A 22,361-nucleotide genomic window follows, 5' to 3' on the forward strand; every position below is an offset into this window, starting at 1 on the left:
TTGCCCAAGATGCTGAAAGCATTTTTCTACTCCATATTGTAATGACAACAACCAAAAGTCAAGGCAAAGATACACAACCCAGCCATTTGAATTTAAGGGAGTGTAATTGTAATTGGTGGCCCTGCTGTTTCTGCAGGGTCAAATACACACCTGGAGTTTCTGGGCGAACACTGGAGGGTTGGTCTCAGCCAGGTCTGACTCTAGGTAGTCTAGCTCCTCCCCTGGCTCTGCGTTCCGGGAGAGTCTGTCTAACAGGACGTCAGTGGAATCCACAGGCTCCTCAGGGGGGCTCTATGGGGTGGACAGGACAGGATAGCTAGGAGGGGGTCTAAAACCACAGGGCATCTACTACGACAAACATCACCCATTGCAAAGCTACAATTCTACAAGGGGGGGTCGGTTCAAGATCAAAGGCTGTGCTGGGAGCTCTATATAAATACTGCAAAGGTTTTTATATTACAGGCCACCCAATGTCTTTTACAAATACTGTACTGTAGAGAGAGGGAGAGGGAGAGGGAGAGAGCGGGAGAGGCTCTACTTGAGAGAGCACCTCAGTGCTGACCTGAACACTCCCGTCCTGCCATTCATCCCTGGCCCTCTCTCAAGCAAACCCCCGATTGTGTGGTATTGCATGACGTTTGTGGTCGACCAAGTTAAGGCCATCAAACAATTTTTACCAGTAACAAACTCAGAGGCTGCAGCATTGAGACACATACCTTGCCAGATATCACAGGTACAGTATTATCACCTGTGTTAACTGATGCAAGTGTACTATTGCACAAGCAATGACCTCAATTCAGCTGCTTCCCGTTTGGCTATAATATAAGCTCTCATTAAAGCTTTTAGCATTAGGCTAAATGGAGGATTCCGAATGTTGACAGTGGCTCTTCTTGTCATGACGGTAATGAGCACTGGGCTGTGCTGATCAGCTTAAGGAATTGCACTGAAAAACACATCTGGCATGCTGCTGTTTTATCAGTACGCATGAAACCATTTGATAAAGGCTACAAATTACTTTTAATTTGATATACAAGTTTCCTACAAAGGTTTTCAATAAAGGTTCTTTCTAAACCAATCAGATTATTAATAAATCACTTATCAGATTGAACCTCTTTGTAAAATGAATGACAGTGTGCATTACTTAATGGTGGTTCTCTTTTCAATGCTGAATGTAGTGCTCATGAAATGAGAGGGACATTGCGCTGGCTGTAGTCAGGCAGGTGCCAGGAGAGCTTCCCCTCATAGCCCTGCTAATTACAGTGAGTAGAAAACAGTCCATCAGGATACATGGCGGTTGGACATTTCTAAAGCTTGGAATTGTGACTTTCAAGGTCAAAGGTTGTGTGCTGAGATAACCTTTATTGTAAGGGAGTAGAGAGCTCTATAATATCAATGCAGGCAAATTCAGGACTGATAAGGCACTGTTATACCTTTCTCTTATTTTATTATCCACTCCCACAATCCCCTGGTGTGTTTCGAAGCCCCCGTGCTATGTCACGCTCCTCCGGTGTGTTTCGAAGCCCCCACGCTGTTCACACTCCCCCGGTGTGTTTTGAAGCCCCCGTGCTGTGTCACACTCCCCCAGTGTGTTTCGAAGCCCCCCGCGCTGTGTGTCACTCCCCTGGTATGTTTTGAAGCCCCCGTGCTGTGTCACACTCCCCCAGTGTGTTTCGAAGCCCCCGCGCTGTGTCACACTCACCATGGTCAGCAGCTCTACTTCTTTCTGCTTTGATTTCTCCAGGGATGGCGAGCAGCTCTCCAGGTTTGAAGCTAGGTTTCTCATGGCCGGGTGCACAGATTTTGTTCCGGTGGAGAACTGCGCGTCCACTTCGTCAAAACTCAACCTGGACGCACACAAGAGGTGGCTTGATACAGTTTGCTTGCATGCAATTCTTAACTAAGCAAGGCAACAATGAAAACAGTGTTGGAATATTATCTGTAACACAGAAAGTGCGATTTTAATTGAGCTTCACAGGAGTCCCAGTGAAAACATTACACCTGTAACTTACTGTGTGCATGTTTGTGTTGCTCAATGTGAAACATACTACAGTTATCTTTCCACTCTCATGACTGATCATTGAAACGTACCCAGAGCATGGAGACAGCGGCTCTTGTATCCTCACAGGAGGTGATCTGGAGGCACTGTCTTTCACTGGGTCAAGCTTCAGGTACATTGCTGGCTTCTGGGCTGAATTGACAGAGTGCTGCTAAAATGAAAAACAACCACTAAATGACAATGACCAGCTGCAGACATGAAGATTCTTAGATGTTCAGAAAGCTAAGAACTCTAAAATTGGTAAGAGATTAAAATATCACAGTTTCTTAATTAGCGGATTCCGTTTGCAAATTAATTTCACTTTATATATAATTTTCTGTTTCGGACTGGTACGTTAAAGGCGTTAAAAGCACCCCATGTGGCCTCACTAGACGTCTAATCTCTAAGTACACCAGAGTGTAACCATGAACCTGTCCCCCCTGCAACACTGCCCCTAGTTTATATATTTCTTACATAAAGTAGGGAGCAGAGTGTTGCAGGGGGGGCAGGTTATTGATTACACTCTGGTGTATCAGCTGTACTAAGACAGAAGACATGTTTGAGAGCTCTAATGCACAGAGTGCGCTAAACTTATGAGTTTAAAATCACCAGGACCTGATGACTGAAACAGAAAATGTGATACAAAGTGAACCTAAACAACAAGCAGAAGAATGAATTATTTAAGATAACTGAGACATTTCATACCCATTCCAAGTTGATCTTTATAGTATAGACTAGTTTATCTGGTTTGCATAACTGTATTGAGTGCGTTTCAGGACAACTTGGATTAAAGAGGTGTGCTATCAATTGTTGAGCAAGGGCTTTTTTGCGGTATAAAAAAAAACAAACATATTTCACCTTGATGTAAAGGTATTTAAATGACTAAAAAAGCAAGGTACTCTTTTAATAAACAGCTTTGGTTTACAAATTCTGTATGTGCATTTCTTGTATTCACAGGAACACTGACTACACTGGTTGGTGTGTGCTAATTACAATCAACAGAAATGCAGTCAGATTTCTCCTTAGGCTGCAAACTTTCTTCTTGGTAACATACGCTAGTTAGATCACAGAGCTGAAGCGTAACAAAACTAAAACTGCTATCACATTAACATGGCTCAAGATGATTACTGTGTTAGGCAGGGAGGGGTGGAGCCCCTGGTTCAGGCTGGGAGGACAGATGGGCGCAGCAGGGGACCTACGCTCCAGATAGGGCTCAAGCTGCACTGCTGGCAAGCCGGTGATGGAGGAGGTACTTACTCAAGCTGCACTCCTGGCAAGCCGGTGATGGAGGAGGTACTTACTCAAGTTGCATTGCTGGCAAGCCGGTGATGGAGGAGGTACTTACTCAAGCTGCACTGCTGGCAAGCCGGTGATGGAGGAGGTACTTACTCAAGCTGCATTGCTGGCAAGCCGGTGATGGAGGAGGTACTTACTCAAGCTGCATTGCTGGCAAGCTGGTGATGGAGGAGGTACTTACTCAAGCTGCACTGCTGGCAAGCCGGTGATGGAGGAGGTACTTACTCAAGCTGCACTGCTGGCAAGCCGGTGATGGAGGAGGTACTTACTCAAGCTGCATTGCTGGCAAGCCGGTGATGGAGGAGGTACTTATTCAAGCTGCACTCCTGGCAAGCCAGTGATGGAGGAGGTACTTACTCAAGCTGCATTGCTGGCAAGCCAGTGATGGAGGAGGTACTTACTCAAGCTGCATTGCTGGCAAGCAGGTGATGGAGGAGGTACTTACTGGGGATGAGCAGCCGATTTTCTCCATGTATTCAATTTCATAGGAGGGGTCACAGTCCGGCTCTGCGAAAGAAACAAAGCATTTTAATAAACAACAATCCGCTAGAATCAGGCATTTGGCAGCCAGAAAGATAGCTGGCTCGACGCACTTTACATACCAGTTAACACATTTCCTAGAGAATCAACAGGAATCAAGTTTGTACCTAAATCTGGAACAGTGAAAAACTGTATCCAAATTGGATCACCAGTTCTACAGGTTTGAGAACAATGAACAGAGGATTTGTATGTTGTGACCTTGACATGGAGGTTCATTTTTCACACGTGTATGGCTGCAGACAAGTATAATCAGACACACACAACAATATGACATTCACACAGAAATGGGGAGAGATTAGAGATGTGTGCAGTGAAAGAGATTCCTATGTGGTCCTTTAGCTGACTAATGGCCAGGACACATTTGAGATTTTACAATGAAAATGTGAATCAATGCGTACACAGCAGGAAAAGGCAAGGGGCATTCACTAAAACTGTAACTGTGTAACAAAGTCCTTTACAACTGATTCTGTGATCACTCCTGATTCTGTCGTAACACTGATGGGTACAGCTGAGCCAGTCTGTCATTCAGAAAAGCTCTGGACATCTCCTGGTCTCTGGGGATCTTGGACAGGAGTACTGATCGCACTAGATTTCAAGGACACAGATGGAAAAGAAACTGCACTGCTCTGACATCTGAGAAACAGCCAGTCTGCCAGAAGAACGCAATAACAGCAGTCTGGGTGCAGTGGGTAATAAAGCTCTACTGATGTGCAGCCTTGTTTTAACATTATTGGAATAAGCAGACTTTTTTTATTTTAGAGAGTAAGCAGGGGAACAGGGTGGTCTCTTTCTACAATGGGCTCTTAGCTGGAAGAGCTAATTCCACAGGGATTAATGGAGTGGGTTGGTGTGCTGAAGACCTTCCATAAACCCATTCACCAAACAGAGCCAATGACGTGGTATTGAAACAATCCAATATTAAGAGAGAGGTCAGTCTACAGCCACCGGACAGAGCGGACGACGTGGTATTGAAACAATCCAATATTAAGAGTTTGTTAAACATGACTTCCTACTGAAAGAAACAGATGTATTTTTTTTCCATCAAATTTTCTTACTGTAGATTATATAATTTAGTGTTAGGTGGATATAAAAATGCCTAAGCAAGTTTTATGCTCGTTAAGCAAGTTTTATGCTCTTTGTTGTATAAAAAGGTGTTTAAATGTAAACAAAAAAATTAAATATTTAAAATAAAACAAACATATAATGCGCTTGCTTTCTTTCTTTCTTTCTTTCTTTCTGGATGACAAAGGACTGATATATTACCCTACCTATTACAGAGAGACTACATACTTACTGTACAATTTTCCCACATTATTATTATTATTTATTTCTTAGCTGACGCCCTTATCCAGGGCGACTTACAATTGTTACAAGATATCGCATTATTTTTACATACAATTACCCATTTATACAGTTGGGTTTTTACTGGAGCAATCTAGGTAAAGTACCTTGCTCAAGGGTACAACAGCAGTGTCCCCCGCTGGGGATTGAACCCACAACCCTCCAGTCAAGAGTCCAGAGCGCTAACCACTACTCCACAGCATACATTATCCCTGCATTACACAGCCTGCAGTCAGATGGCAGCATTCTTCCCTCTTTCCAAGGCCATTGTATCACGTGGCTAGTACCACTGCATCAGCAAAGCCTATGAAAGCTGATTACCCAGCAGACTAGAGATGGAGCTGAAATTAACACACAGGGACCCTGTGTGCTAGTGCCCTCTGCTGCTAGTTTAATATACCTCTCCCAGAACGAAGAGGAATATCATCAGGGAATGTAAGGAGTGAGAAGTCCAGAATGATCATGTCTTTAGAGACAATCCCTAGTGATACACAGTCATGCGTACAGTCTTGGATTAGAACGGGCTTGCTGTCGGTCAGATCTGCTTTCTTACCCATTGACTCAAACTGACTCACAGCAGGGAGATGCAGCTTTTATAAATGCCATTGCTTGTCTGTCAGTCCCTGGAATTCCTGATCCCATGGGCAATGATCTGCACTTCACCTTGCAAAGCCTTCCAATGACTTGGGCAATGTGATCCACACATGCCATTGCTATTGGATTGACTGGTCCAAGTAATGCAAATGCATAATGTGTCATTTTCAATGTGTAGAATAACATGTGCCCTTATAAAAATTTATCACAGTAAATTTGCATTGTCATTTTGCAGTTTTCCTATGGTTATACTATGTATTTACCATAGTTTTTAATATGCTTTACCAGACCTCTCTGGGCTTCGCAATGCTTACCACCTGTGATCATGTTTTCACTATGTTTTATTACACTTTGCCATGCTTTTACTATGTGAAAATTGTATAAGGTTGTAGAGAATACTTTGAATTAATATCAAATATGAAATAAATATATAAGACTTACATTTTCACATATTACTGTATAAAACACTAAGGCTAAAGTTCTATATTTGAAATGCCTTTTAGACAATGTTTAAATGGTTAAGTAAATTAAAAACATGTAACACATGGCTCAAGTATAAACACTTGCTCCAGTATTTGTTATTCTTACAAAATTAGTTACAAACAACTTGTAAGGCTAATTTAAGGGCTCAAAAGTATGCCTTGCTGTTAACGTAATATTAACAACTAAAATGGTACACGGTACACTTTGCATTTAAGTGATTAATCTTCCCTTTTTAATGTAACCCACTAACACCCCTAATTTGTATCCCATTGCTTCTTAAGAGCAGTTAGGACCAAACCAGGCAGGTGTTCCTCAAAGACATGCTCTGGGGCTGTTATTTTTATATCCTTTAGAAATGACTAATATTAGGATAAGAAGCCTTTTTCAGTGTCTTTGTTATTAAGTTTCTTGGAAGTATTTTAAATTCGGCGCTATTGAGTTTTTTAATAGTTCTGGGTGTTTTTTCTCCTTACCCTTGGTCGGGGAATCGAAATTGTTGTCGTTCACGAACGCAGAGAGGTCGGAGGGCTGCGGGTAGTCTTGAGGGTCTTCTGCCAGCTCATTGGCCACTCCCTGGTAGGTCCAGGGCTTCTGATTGGTGACAGAGGAGGCCAGTTTCTCCTCGTCGGTGGCGTGGTCCTCTGTGGGTATCACCGGGGGAGCCTCTGGTGTGGCCAGGGGGGTGGACTCCTGAAGGGGCAAGAGCTCAGTGAAATACATTGCAGATCAGTGCGGGGGGCCTATACTGACCTAGGCACTGTCATCCACACACACACAAAGCGACTGACATTACTGCATGGAGGTCAGTGTGCTTTAGAAATACTTTGTCTTGGATAATGGTTTAATTAATACTATGCGTGTGAGTGTTCCAAAGAGTATTTATATTTCGTATTTCAATGGCCAGCTTGAAGCAGTGAGAAGGCTCGGCTTTGCCAAGTTTTGAATTCATGGCTCCCCACAAAAATGTCAATGTCCTCAAAACAAAAATAAATGCCTTAATTCACTCGATCATCATAAGGACATAATTAATTATGTGTGGTATAAATAGCATTAAGAACACATTATTGTACAAAATCAAGAAGCAAAAGAATGTAGACTCTTCAAAGCCTTCAGTCTGCATGTCTTATACTTGATCAACTAATTCATTGTTGCATCTCTCAAGAATTCTTACCTGTGACGGTGGTTCAGACAGAGGTGATCTCTTTGGAGACTTCTTCACCCTAAAAGTATTTCTGTAAAAACATGGATAGAAAGACTATGTTTAGAATCCAGGTGATTCCTCAGGTTTCGTTTTTTTAAACCCTGCTAAAAATCCCAGCTAGCTGCTGGTGAGCTAGTGACTAGCTAAGGAACTGGAGCACATATTCACAGGCCTCTTCATGGGCTCCCAGTATGCAACGGAAATCCCAGGCAAAGACTGCACAAAAGAGATTGATTTAGGACGACAAACAGTAAAGGGATTTTCAATGGGTCTATTTTCTTGTAACGGTTTAACCAGCACCAAGACTCCTGCACAACCAGCTGAAAACCAGTAAACCACCCAGTCTGCTCATTGCTGGAATTTTTTTCAGGGTTGATGTCAAAACCACTTAGCAGACAGTTTAGTCTTTAATGCAAGGCTGTTAGCTTGTTATTTTTCAGCACACTACAGGGGCAGGGGGGGGGGGGGGGGAGCAGCAGCAGTGACAGCCTGAAACGTTTAGTGAAGCAGCGCAATAATGAAACTGTCCCACCGCAAGGGGAGCATGCCTTTATTAACCCCTGAAAACCATGTCTACCTTCCAAACCAATTCCTGTACAGATCAATGACAGTATACAGGAGTTCCACAGGCTTAAGAGATTATTGAATTTGTGTCCTGTGACATGAGCGTAGCATTCACACGCGTCTCGGACGGGTGCTCAGTGTGTTGCTTGCACTTTCTAAAAGCATGTTTTGCTGATTCTAAATCCGGTCTTCTAGAGCAGACTTAACAATACCGGTATGTGTAAATATGAAGTTATTGTTTTATTTTGTACAGGTATAGATTTACATTTCCCTCTCTCTGGGCAAAAAAATCCTGTGAGAATGTGGCCAGGCTAAATTGGACATTTGACTGCCAATTTTGCCTGCCCCCCTGTATACAGTAGTAGCCAGGAGACAGCTCCTCCTCTCAACCAGGGACCCAAAGAGAGTAGTTGCTGTGTGCTCTGACCTGGTCACAGAGATAGCTTTCGCTTGAGTGTATTGCTGTAACCTCTGACACAGCCTTAAAGGATCAGAACTTTTGTTTTGAATTCTGTGTTTATTTGTTTATTTTGACAATAAAAGTGTGCCCCTCTGTGCTGAGAGGGACTGTTTTTGCCTGCCTGACCATTACTAACTATTATCCAAGACAAATCACTTCATACACTTCGCTTTAGGCTAGATTCTCAAAACATTTTTACATTTTCAGAAATCTGAGTGGTGCTAATGTCAGTTTTTGAGAATCTGTATTACCTAACTATATTCAATTAAATAAAACCAACAAACAAAACTTTTCTGACAAATAAACAGTGTTATAAAAAGAGAACACATCCATCAGACATGGATTGCAGTGTTATTAAGGGCTTAATTTCAAACAATGGTATCTAGAGCATTCTGAAACACACTATGTATAACATTAACTTCAGAAAAGTGTTCCATGTTCTACAGCAGTAAATAAAGAATGGAATACTGAATGTACTGTAATTATCATGGGAAATGTGATGCTACAACCCATAAATTAAAACTGGCATTTTAAAAATGAGGAACAAAAAACTCTTATAGCACCAAATAATGAATGATAAAGCAGGACATAAACAATATGAAGGGCCGATCAGCTCAGTAATGAAGACTACTGTAATTGTGCATGTTGATTTATTGTATAATACTGTGGGTCCATGCCCTGCCTGCATGCAGGAATATTATTAGAAAGTGAAAATCTATTACAAATGCACATACAAGATTTTGATTTGGACTTTTATTTTATTGGCACAGATCTTGGGGTCTATTTTATTGATCTAATACCACCAGTCTTTAACTTCATCTCAACCCTTCCAGTGTCTTCTCCCAGTGATTTATCAAGACACTTATATACCTCTTTCCACTGTATTTTATTTTGTAGCAATGATGTAAATAAAACACCAGAGTTGAAGGTTGTCTGTATTTAAATCAGTAACAGAGAGACAACAGTTTTTTGCCTTGGGCTTCAAACCAGAAAAAAACACTTTTAGCTCTTGGCTGATATCTTCCCAGAGCTGAACGTATGAATGTCTCTCTTGAGAAAAGCTGCAAGGCTCTTTCAGCTCACACTCTGATCACTGCAGCATTGTCTTTGCCGCTCGCTCTTTTAAACCCAAGAATGGGGGCACCAGTCAAGCAGACCCTCCAGGAATCTATGCAACTTGACAGCTGCTCTAAGAATAAGGGAACTGATCGATATCTCTCAGCACACCCTGACAGCAAATTTAAAGAAGCAAGATTCTTAAGAAGATTCTACTAGGGTTGGAGAAAAAACAATCCTACCATGTGTAGCACATACTTTTGTGCAAATGACCTGTTGATTAATTTGTTCTATAAACTGACATCTGTTAAGTAATATATAAAATGTGTATGTCTCTTTTGCAAGTTATTTTTTCCTTTAAATAGTTGAGACCTGATCCCAGACAGAACAGCCTTGCATGCAGTCTACATGACTGCAAGCATAATGAATAGTTCTGTTATGACCAAAGATTATTACTGTGATAGACATGAACAGGCAGACATATTACTGTACAGTACATAAGTCTGGATGCATTTCATTACCATGTCCTGGCTTCTACATACTGATGCATTATGTTGCAGCGCCTTATCACATTATGATTCACATTCATAATTTAGCACCCATCTGTTAAGTTAAATTCCAAATTGCTTTACATCCAATGCTGTTAGACAAAAACGAGGAAAGACAGGACACTGGGCTGTACAGTATTCAAGGACTGAGCCAAGAGAGAGGAAATAATGTAAGAGAGATCCCCTGTTCGTTGTTGATATTCAATCATAACTGTAGAACACAAAACATGTCTGAAATCCCTATTTGCTTTGCTGCTAGTGGAAACCCTTCTGAGCTGAGCAGTTAGAAATGATCAGTACTCCAAAGCCACAGCTTCCTTTAGAGGCACATTACATTCAGACAGGGGCATCGTTTGCTATGGGGCAGGGGGAGCAGTAGCCCCCCCTGAACGATCGATATGATCCACTTTTTGACCCCCCCAGACACTGCAAGATATAATCTAATCACATATAAGATGGTCGAAGTTTTCTTCCCAAACGAATAAAACACGTTTTTCAAACCTCATTCTTTTCTAATCTAACCCGGATCTGGAATGAAGTCGGTGATGGTTGCTATGTGAGTCAGTCTCAACAAGCCGTCGGCAGGCTTTTATTCATTTTTGACTGATTGTTCATTGTTGTCCAGTGATTATATCACAAGATTACACTGCATTCTAGTCTTTCTATAATAATAGAATATTATTGATATAATGATGAGTCAAAGGAACATTTCCGATGTTTGCCACAGCAGGTGGAAAACAGAAGAAATTAAAACGACAGCAAGACAGCAAGGAGGGATTCACTTGTGGATGAAACTATTCATATAATGCCCAGGTAACATTATTTTTACACGTATGCTCTAAAGAAAAGGAAAATTAGATTTAGACTCATGTGTAGGGCTGTGCGGTGCATTTTCCGATTTCAATTTATTTTGACCCTATTTCGATTTTAGATTCTTGTAATTTCTTTAAATTCTGGTTTTCTTTAAAAAATATATATCATTCATGATATGCACTGGGTACTTTACAGCCCATCCTTTGCTTGATCGAGGTGAATAGGGAATTATTTAAAATGATCAATAGTATACGGTATTGCAGCTCTCACAGAATATAATTGAAACACCAAAGAAAGTGTGGCAGCACTCTGCGCTATTAGAATGGTACCGGAATGGTAAAGTGAGACATAGTTGCTCTATAAGCTCATTGTTGTCTTTTTCAGAGTGGATCGGCAGAAATTATACTTAAGACGATATATACAACAGTATTAGATACATTCTGATTGAAATGATATTTAAGGCGATTGAAATGTACTCTTGCTGTTTTAAAACGTTACATTGCTTGAATATGCATGTATTTGGAAAGAAATGATTAGGCAATGTTATACATGAAAATGAATGCATTTCTTTTTCTAACAGATTTTTGCAGTATGCAAATGTTGGTATTAGTTCGGCAAATGAAAGGTTATTTTCGTGCATTAAAAGGGTCAAACATACCTGTGTGCAGCTACTGGGGTTGAGAGACTGAGCGATCTTTGGTTATTATTGGGAGCCAACCCAACAAAGCAAAAACCTACAGGCTGGTGTTGACACGTTTAAAGATGAAAGCGAGACGCTGCCCCCTTTTATCTTGGTTTATTCGTGATGATCTGTGTAAACATGTTATTTAAAACCTTGCTAAATGTTTCGACATTCAAAGGAATGTGGTGCTTATTTAGCAGTTTATGTTCATTGGTTTATATTTGATACAAAGTGTCATTCTTTGTGGAAAGCAGGTGTCTTGTGAAATGTATCAAAACTTAACTCAAGTTTGTATGCATCAAATTTGGTGAGATGCATTCGGATGGACGCTCTAAAATAAACTGCATTCTTACCGAGGGTTGCCAACAGGCCAGTTTTAAGGGAATTTGTACCGTGTACGGTCAGAACCAGTGACCAGACAGCAGAAGTCTGGTTCTTGCGAATCTCGTTTACTCCCTGTTCATTGCCGTATTTCCATTCTCGCTAAGCCAGTCCACTGTGCAAATGTGTTTTTTTTTTATCGATCCGTTAAGTTTGAGAACTACACTGAAATGTACTCTGCGTTATTTTGCCATTCACTGCTTAGCGGGATCCGATTACTGAGCATCTATTATTTAAAAAATCTAACAAAATACATTGATGAAACAGGCTAAATGTCTTATATGTAGCTGTTTTTATTTATTTAAGCAGTTATTATAAAATATGGTATATGTACGTATTAGTATTAAACTGTTTATTGATTTGATTGTGTTACACGGTTGGCGGAGACCTCTCGTTAGCCTTCGCCTCTCGCCCAATCAGCGCTCCCGCCACCTGTCCATCACAGAGGTCATTCGAGGATCTTAAAGGGGCCGTCATCCCTCCCGAGGTCGTTACAATAAACACACAATTTCTATTGAAATGTTTCGCGATGACATATTTAGGTCGTTATGGGACCCTTCCGAGTGTGGGTCCGGCGCCGTGGCACCATTGGTGCCATTGTAAACCTGGCTCTGATCCTGATATCCAAGGTAAACCAGCTCAATCACTGGCATGATCGGATGGGGCAAGGACACTGATATCCAAGGTAAACCAGCTCAATATCTGGCATGATCGGGTCATGTGGGCAAGGATACTGTTATCCAAGGTAAACCAGCTCAATCACTGGCATGATCGGATGGGGCAAGGACACTGATATCCAAGGTAAACCAGCTCAATATCTGGCATGATCGGGTCTCGTAGGCAAGGACACTGATATCCAAGGTAAACCAGCTCAATCACTGGCATGATCGGATGGGGCAAGGACACTGATATCCAAGGTAAACCAGCTCAATCACTGGATGGAGTACATCCCCTTTGCCCTCTTCAACTCTGGAACTTACAGAACCCCTGTAGTGTTTACATGAAACACAGTACTTTACCTTTGCTGTATCTTGTGTTGTCCATATCAGATTTCAACATTCCCAAATGTTTTCAGTTTTTTTTTACTCAGGAACATTCACTAGGAGAAACAGGATGTTTCTTCTAAACATTGCAGTGTATCCAGTCCATGCTCCTTCCTGTAACAATGCTGGTGCTCTGATTGAAATGAGTGTTGTGGGAACAGAAAACCAGTACTGCTGCAGGAGGCAGTGTGATCTGGATATGCTGTGATCCTTAGAGATGTGTTTCTCTTAATTATTTGATTACAGCTATAATATCTTGTATGTAGTCTAATTTCAGTATTAGAAATACAGTATTTCCATGGCCTTTCCAAGATCTGTCTTATTGGAGAATCAGAAAGACCCATGCAGGACAAGATTATTGGTCTTTCTGATTCGTTGGAACAAACTGAGCCACAAATAATTGTCATTCATTTCATTTCACGAGGTAGGAGCCAGGCCTGCGTAAGGGATTACTTAATAAAGACAAAGTGCTTGTGACTTAGTAACAGAATAGGAGTTTCCCCCTGACTACTCGGAGAACCGCCCTCGCTGAGGTGAAGCCAAGCCGATCGACCTCCAAGGCCAGGAAGCGAGGACTTCCCAAGGGGAAACTAAGGTAGGATAGGAGGACGAACCATGGTCTCCCTGGCTCACTGAGTCGTCAGTCAAGAGAGGTCAGACTCGGCTGATGCTCCGAGGCCACATGGAGAGCCTTGCGATCTATGCAGGGAGAACAAAAGTGCTGGAAAAGAGAATAAGAAATAAAGACATAAAGGGGGTCTCCCCCCACCCAGCTGTAAGAGCCACCTTCGATAAGTTGAGTAAATTACTAGCTCGAAAATTGGAAGCAGCTTGCTCTCCAAAGAGAGAGACTGGAAGGGGTGTAAACGAATAGATTATCAGGAGAATGGAAAACAAAATACAGTTAAAATTCTTTGACCAGGGGTCCCCTCTGGCCAGCGGGAACCTTCCTCTCGGAGGGCAATGCGACGTAGTCGGCCTCTAAGGTCGGGAAGTGAGCGTCACTTGCCCCAAAAAGAGGATTGTTATATATATGATTATTATATATATAAAAAATGGACCCCAAAGACAGGCTACATCGACAATAGGGAATACTTAAAGTAAGGCTGTGGATTTAAGCTGAGGAGGAAGATTTTTGATTTCTGGAGGACAAACATCTGAGAAGCCAACAAGAGAGAGTTGACTTCTAGGAGTGCTTCAGCTGGAGGGGCTGTCATTTAGATGAGAGGGCAGATGAATGTGAATCAGCATTGCCACAGAGACTGTACAGACGTAAAAAAACAGCATCCTTTGGAAATGCAGAATGAGGAATTGAAATTATTGCATAGCTGACTGCTGCCGGAATATTTCTTGTTGTAATATTGCTTGTTGTAAAAGCAGGCGGAGCTGAAGACTGAATAGGAGTGTTGTCGAGAGTAGGGGGGGAATAATTTGAGGCTGATGAGGAGACTGAAGAGAAGGCTGTCTTTGGACACAGAGAGTTAGAATGGGCGGTGGAAGCACAAACTCCACAAGCGTTAGCATGGAGACCACTGAAGAATCTATTAAAGATCATGTTTGGGTTGAGAGTCAATCAATGTATTGTCTAATGCTAACCAAGATGCTGCTTTGGCTGAAAAAGCTTTATGATACTGTCACAAAGACGGCCAGAGTGGGTGGTGTCAGACCAGAGCCAGGAAATAAATAAACAGAGAGATGTGGTTTGGTATAAGCTGGGCGCGTGATTGCGGTTTGAAACAACAAAACACAGGACACGGCACTCGAGCCAAAACAAAAGGACAAACAAAACGTACTAATACACAAACGGTGGATGCACAGACAAACGAACAAACACGGTGAGTGAAAACACTATTTTTACTATTATTATTCTAACACTTATTATCTTTACCTCTGTCTCCAATCCCGTTCTCCACTCACCGAACACCTAAACACGAGTGACTAAAAATGTGCCTATTTATACTGTTGTGCTGGGATTCAATTACTAATTAATTATTCACTTGAATCCCAGCACGTGAATTAATTCTGTGCAACCCCGTGCTCACATATTACATTTAACCAGCACGTGAAGTGATTTGTGCCCTCCTCGTGCCTAAATACAAATCTACACTTTTTAAATACACGTGAAACACAGACCCGTTTATATCCCGTGTACCAATCTATACACCAACATTAACACACACACGCAACATACAACATATAACACACAAATGCACACAGGGGCGGGGCACATTGCCGCAGATACTCATAAAAAATGGTACCACCATATCTGACAGAGAGATAAACAATGTTGTCCAGTTCTTGTCGTCGGTGAGCATAAACTTCACAAAGGACATTGCAAAAAACAGAAAATGCAAGCACAAATTGTCCAAAAGAGAGTTTTTTTACACAGCCAAGGATCCCAAGATTTTAGAGTAACAGACAGATCTCCACAGTTGACTACCTTGTGATCCAGAAATTCTGAGATTGCAATAAGAATCAAGACCAAATTAGGGGGCTCCCGAGTGGCGCATCCAGTAAAAGCACTCGCTAGAGTGCAGGATGCGCTCTATAGCCTGGACGTCGCCGGTTCGAGTCCAGGCTATTCCACAGCCGACCGTGGACGGGAGCTCCCAGGGGGCGCCGCTCAGCCTGCGGGCTTGCCTGTAAGCTGCCCACAGCTGCGTTGTCCTCCGACGCTGTAGCTCTGAGGTGGCTGCACGGTGAGTCTGCAGAGTGTAAAAAAGCGGGCGGCTGACAGCACACGCTTCGGAGGACAGCGTGTGTTCATCGTCAGCGCAGGGGTGGTAGCAGTGAGCTGAGCCTAAAAATAATTGGGCATTTGAAATTGGGGAGAAAATAATAAAAACTAATTGACAATGACTAAATTAAAAAAAAAAAAAAAAAAGAATCAAGACCAAATTAACGTATTTACCGTCGATGATATTGCGTCTCAGTTGAGGAGAGATAGAATGGCGGTGAACTACTTAAGCAGAGGAGGATCCTGAACTAGAGGCAGTTGCAAGAGTGAAGATTGGCAGCTTGAGAGAAGGTGTGGGTGTGGCTGAAGCAGCGAGCACTGCTGCTGGTGTCCCTGATGAGGATGAAATGGCTGCTGGTTCCAAGCAAGTGATTCTGTTATGAAGCGGATCCAGGCGATCATATACTGTAGAAATTGTGGTGGAAAGAGGGTGAATGAGTTGCTTTATATCGTTAGAAATCTGATAACGCAAATCGGAGGAAGGATCAGATTAAATTGAAAACTGACGGGTTGTATTCACTGAATCGAAGGCGAGAGAAGCTTGCAATGTAGCAGGGGTGGAGCGTGAACTGACTAGTTCAGATCTCTGCTTAGACTTTTGAGGAGGAAAGACAGGCTCGGCCAATATGGATTTGCAATATGAAACAAATAAAGCAGCTCGATCACTCCCTGCTTCAATGGGCAATCCTTTTTTGAAAACAGCTTTCACGAGTTTGTTGATGGGCCAATCTTTGTAAAAACGTTGCGCTGGAGAATCACCCTGAGGTCTAACACGTTTAGAGCGGCAAAGAGGAATGGCAGCAGGCACAGCTGTAGAAGCAGAGGTTGAAGCAGCAGCATTGTCAAATAGAGGAGAAACAGGACGGGTGAATTTCTTTGAAAGTTTTTCCGGTGGATTATTTATTGAAGGAAGACAGCCAGAAGGAGAGAACAATTCTTCATCTGAGTCAGATGAAAACGAAAGCTGCCTCGGGTGAGTTGTCAGTTTAAAACTAATTGAATATAATAGGGTGATTGACAGGTAATTAAAGGTTGACTGACAGATAGTTTAGCGCAATGACTCAGGGGAGGAGTCCCGGCTCCAGCCCCCGGAAATACACCAAGGTTCCACTTACTCTCCTGTTGCCTGGATATCTGGATATCTTCCCCCCACTACACTCACACACAAGTTATCCTTTATTAGGTACCGGTACCATAGTGGGTCTGTTGAAGTTTCAATCAGTAAGCTGAGTCAGCTTTACAAACGTGAGTGAAGTATTCCAGAACTCAAAAATAAAAGCTCTCTCTGACAGTCAGAGGAACACCTCCCCCTTCAGAACACTGCTAGCCAATCAGAATATAAGCAGGGAACAAGCAGTTTGCTGACTTGGGCGAATATGCAATGCACTACAGCAGCTGTTGTGCTGAAGCCAATATGATCATGCTTATCTACACTTTGAAAACAAAAAGATGTGGAAGATGATTCAATGACTGGATGTACTTACAACACACAACACAGAGACCTCATATCTTCAAGCATCCTGTGACACATGAAAACATACAGAGAGGTGACAGACAGACAGACTGAAGGCACTAACAATAAAGAGTAGTACATGCATATACACAGACGGACAGGCAGGCAGAAGGTGAAGTGGGACTCGATACTCAATGGTATCAATGTTACCTCATGTGTGTTTCACCTCTGTAGGCCTGGGTTCAAATCCAGGTCAGACTACAAGTACAATGTGTTTAATGGTCTCAACATAGCCCTGTGGACACTAGTCCTCATTTTAATACCACCACTCAGTTCAGAACCACTGTCAGTCTCTGCTTGAGAAGGCCCATGACTGAATGTCAGACAGGGGGGTGTCCAGGTCAAGACAGTCTCTTGCCGAGCTGTGAGAAGCTCGGGTCATGTCTGCTCGTAATTAATGCAATTGTCCCATTCTTGATCCCTAAATTCACAAACTAAACAGATTATGCCTGGTAAGAAATAGTGGACAAGGTCCTCATATAGATGACTTGTACATTGTTTAAATTGCCAGTGTGTACACCAGACAGGGGTCGCAATTTGGCAAGTGAGGGGAGAAAGGCATATGACAAGCATCCTCTTTTCTGGTTCATTTTCATTTTTTTTACTAAACAACCAAACCACTCCCCAATTTGCTGCCAATGTGGACGATAATGAAGAATGATCGCGTAAATCATTCACTGCATTAATTTAAACTTTCTCTTCTTCACTTTCTATCTCCCTCACTCTTTTTCTTTTTTTCTCAGTCAGATTTTTGCTTATTGGCTTATTTAAAAATAAAGCTATAGCCCTGTTCTCTTCCACTATAGAGTGGGTACTGAATTAAAGCAATTTTCAGGAGCCTGGTTTAATTACATTTAATTATGTTGCTTGTCTGCAGGGAGAAAGAGGACCAAAATATATTTTTAGCTTACAGGAACATATTAATGTTTCAGTACAATAAATAATCAAGACAACAAATTAATAATCGTTAATGGTTCATTGTCCCAACCCTAATGATAGACTGACCAGGTCCACTGGAGTTGCAGTGACCCAGCAGCACGGTCTCTTCACTGTTTCATTTTCAGCCTCTTTGCTACTTGGGGAAAAACACCCATCAAGAGGGGAGAAAAAACAAAGAGGCCACTAGAGAAAGCAACCATCAGGTTAGAGAGGAAACCCCATATTAACATGCACCAGAGCCAAACCAGGAGTACTCATAGTACACAGCTTTATCTTGGCAAACAAAACAAAGCTTGAAATGGTGGGCCTAATCATACATTTCCTACTTACGTCTTTAAAGGCGTCTTCTTCTTCTTTGACTGTTTATTTTGATTGGCTCCATCCAGCCCATTCATTTCATTGTCATTGGCAGGCACCTCGAAAGAGGCAGAGCTCTTCGGGGGAGAGTTCCCAAGCTTGTTTGAGGATTTGAACGGGTTGACAGAGTCGTCAAATGTGTCCATGTCGAAGTTGTAGGTGGAGGCAGGCAGTTTCGGGGAGTTTGGGATGTTGATGCTGGTGGAGAAGGGGTTGAAGTTGGGGTCTTCCCATTTGTCAGGGTCAAAGTCATAGGAAGCTTTGGGGACATGGATCTCCTCAAAGTCTGCAGGCTGTGAGGGAGGGGCATTGTCTAAGGGCTCCACCGGAGGAGGCTTTTTGCTTCCAATCTTTGGCTTTCTGAGAGGCATCTTGACGCCAGGTTTCTTTCCCAGTTTCTTTGGGGGAGGCGTGCTTTCTCGTGGAGCCTCGCCGCTGTCCATGTCCTCTGAGTAATCAAACTCCAGCCTGACAGACTGCCGCTTGACCAGGGGAGCCTCCTCCGCGCTCTCTTGAGCTGCAGCGGGCTCTGCCGACTCCGGGACAGCCGTGAAGGCCACACTCTTCCTGGCGACGATGGGGGAGTTGGGCACTTTGCTCCCGCCTGTGCTGAAAGGATCTATCCCTTCAAAGTTATCTGGATCCCAGTTATACGACGCTTTTGGAGGAATGGGAGATTCCTCATCTGCTGCTACACTCTCTGAAACGCCAGCCTCCACTGGGAGAGGGAGAGCAGTCTTCTCTGCCTGCTGAGTTACTACCTCTGCACTAGACTGTGATGGTTCTGGACTGGCCTCTGGTACTATAGGCTCAGCTTGAATTTCAGGAGGTCTTTCTGCCTTTTGTTTGACTTTCTTTTTAACACTTACTTCTGCGCTAGCTTCAACAACTTTGTCCTCCGGTCTGACTTCAGAGGGGCTCTCTGATTTTTGTTTTGTCCGGGACTTCTTTTTAACAGAAATTTCAGGTGAAGCCTCAAGTTCTTTTTCCTCTGGTTTGATTTCTGGAGAGCTCTCAGGTTTTTGTTTTATTCGCTGTTTCTTTTTAACAGAAATTTCAGGTGTAGCCTCAAGTTCTTTTTCCTCTGGTTTGATTTCTGGAGAGCTCTCAGGTTTTTGTTTTATTCGCTGTTTCTTTTTAACAGAAATTTCAGGTGTAGACTCAAGTTCTTTTTCCTCTAGCTTGATTTCCAGAGATCTCTCAGGTGTTTGTTCTGTTCGCTCTTTCTTTTTACCAGATATTTCTGGGCCGGCCTCAGTTAGTACTTTCTCCTCAGGCACACTGTCTTTTGTTTGTGTAGCTTCGGGAGTGACTTCATGTATTATCTCCTCTGGTTTAACTTCAATTAGACTATCTCTTTTTTGTTTGACTTGCTGCTTCTTTTTCACCTCTGGACAGACCTCGGGGACTAGTTCCTCGGCTGCTTGGATTTCAGGTGAACTGTCCACCTGTTTTGTTGGCGGCCTCTTTTTCAAAGAAGCAGGCCTTGGCTTTTTTGACTTTTTAAGAGTGCCAGGCGCGCTCTCCGTTCCTATGCTGAAGGCTTCGGCCTGGAACTTTCCGTCCGGTGCTCCTGCACAATCTCCCTTAGAAGCCCCATCGAATTCCCCAGCTTGCAGGCTGAGGGATCGTGTCAAGGTTGATTTGGAGAGGGGAAGGGCGTCGGTCGACTTCCTGCGAGTTTGCTCCTTGCACTCGGAGCTCCACAGTTCTGGGGAATTAGAGAACAAGGTGGACTCTTGAAACGGATCAACACTGTTTTCAATTAAGCTCAGATTGTAGGCCCCGCTGCTCGCTATTGGCTTGTCCTCATCGAAGGTGGAGGAGATCGAACGGCTGGGGGGGCGGAAGGTGCTTTTGGACAACGACTCACTTTGAGAAACATCTGCTGTGGAGGCCGTGTCAGAGAAAAACCCTGGAACGACACAGGAAAAAAAAACATAAATGAAAACAAAAAACACTTTCACTGATAAGTGGTTGTAGCTAACAAAATCATTAATTAATCTTCCATTTGTTATATGTCTCAAATGAGCAGTCTTGAAAGAAACACATGGTTTAGCAAACACAAGTCTCCATTTTAAAACCTGACATCAGTTATTACACTAGAGAAAAGAAACTTCTTTGTTTTCTTGCCTTCCAGGAAAACTGTTACATTCATCATTTAGTTACACTTTTAGGCTTCTTTTTGCAGTTACCTGTGTCATTTCCGTAAGGCACTGTGCTCCTGAAGGGAGTTTTGCAGAGTTTTGTGTTGGGTAACAGTTGCTGCCCCTGCACACTGTCTGCAGGTCTACAAGGCTGGGTGTCTACATTCATATCTTTAAATATTTGCGAAGTGGCAGATTTGTTTACAGTTTTTCAGCAAGGAAAACAAATGTAAAAAGAGACTGTCTTTGAATGTAAGCACCATCTTAACCCTTTCAGTCCTTAATTTTTTTTGTTGAATTTAAGTTATATAATTCAAAAAGAAAATTCTTTATTGAGTATACATAAGGCCCTTCATTTTTCTTTTGTTTTCCCAGGCATTTATTGTGTTTATTACAAAAAAAATTAAAAAACGGTGAAAAATCAGTGCAAAAAATGTACTCCACGTTTTTCTGGGTAAATATCGGGGTTCATTTTGGTGGACGGGATAAAAAACAAATAGAGAAAAGTATTGAAGGTAAAAGCAGTTTAATGCTGTGGTAACAAACAGAATGTAATGTGGTAGAACTGCAACTGAACTCTAAACACTGTATGCCACCTTTGAGTTTAGGTGACTTAAAACTAGGACTGTGTCCGAAGGTTCGAAGGTTTGTTTGCTAGCCAGGGATTCGAAGATTGTTTTAAACCTTCGAAGGTTCGTCAGACAGGGTTTTTTTTTTCTTCCTGTTAACAGAAACTGTTTGACAATGTGTGAATACTATAAATCACACATTAAATGTCACTCACATGCAAAATTCGATCTTTTTGATTTGTATGATGCATATTACGTAAACAAATGTTATTAAGATCCGTTACCAAATCGTTATATGTAGCAACTCTAGCGCCGCTGCCATGTATGGAGAAGGGCATAGTATCCAAAGCAGTGGGCTTGTACCTCTAGTGGCTGTATTGCTTCAGTAAAATATGTACTGAATGCCTAGTGTACAAGACAGTGTAAGAGAAGTGCTATGGTAGAATATGTTTGAAACATACAAAATATACGTAAACACTAATAATTTTAATTTCGAAAACTGAGCACCGTCCACCCCTCCCCGCTCCAGCTCGTGTTATCCAGAGGCAAACCTTTAATTTCTTCATTCACCATCTCGACAGCAAAGAGTTGTATAGCGTAAGACGTAAGCTGTATTGAAGAAATGTCTCGAAACCCCTCTGCTGTTTTTTGTTAAATGCCCAGACAACCAAAAAAAAAGTTGAATGCAAACTGTGCAAGTGACTCGTATCATCATGGAGGCATAACCAATCTCTGGGGTCACTTGACAAGCGTAAGTTCATATTATTATTAGTATTATTAATATTATTTTTAGTAGTAGTAAAATGTGACAGATAACCTTGGAACGGTGACTGCTGAATAAAGCTTTGTCCGCTGCAGTTGGTGCTGCTGCAATGCAAGCTTACTGTATAGATCACAAGCAGGCTCAGTTACGTGTAAATAGACAATGTGTACTATAAATTATAAAAACATGATTACTGTTCTATATAACAGATTTTTAAACTACATCTGAATGTTTTATTCCATTTATATGGATTACCTGTAAAATAATAGGATTTTCAATCAAATATAAACAATTAGCTA

General features: G+C 42.1%; 1 protein-coding gene across 2 annotated transcripts in view; it reads right to left on the reverse strand.

The window, feature by feature from the left end:
* tacc2 (transforming, acidic coiled-coil containing protein 2) overlaps nucleotides 1–22,361 on the reverse strand; it is a 93,121-nt gene that overhangs the window by 36,042 nt on the left and 34,718 nt on the right. For both annotated transcript variants that reach the window (XM_059035700.1, XM_059035699.1), the window contains exons 3-9: nucleotides 18,557–20,498; nucleotides 7,461–7,521; nucleotides 6,763–6,979; nucleotides 3,777–3,838; nucleotides 2,089–2,207; nucleotides 1,700–1,844; nucleotides 151–291 (exon numbers count right to left, since the gene is read on the reverse strand). In XM_059035700.1, coding sequence (XP_058891683.1) covers nucleotides 151–291; nucleotides 1,700–1,844; nucleotides 2,089–2,207; nucleotides 3,777–3,838; nucleotides 6,763–6,979; nucleotides 7,461–7,521; nucleotides 18,557–20,498 — 2,687 coding nt within the window. The remainder of the gene's footprint in view (nucleotides 1–150; nucleotides 292–1,699; nucleotides 1,845–2,088; nucleotides 2,208–3,776; nucleotides 3,839–6,762; nucleotides 6,980–7,460; nucleotides 7,522–18,556; nucleotides 20,499–22,361) is intronic.

The sequence above is a fragment of the Acipenser ruthenus genome, chromosome 13 (assembly GCF_902713425.1).
Source record: "Acipenser ruthenus chromosome 13, fAciRut3.2 maternal haplotype, whole genome shotgun sequence".
Classification (NCBI taxonomy): domain Eukaryota; kingdom Metazoa; phylum Chordata; class Actinopteri; order Acipenseriformes; family Acipenseridae; genus Acipenser; species Acipenser ruthenus.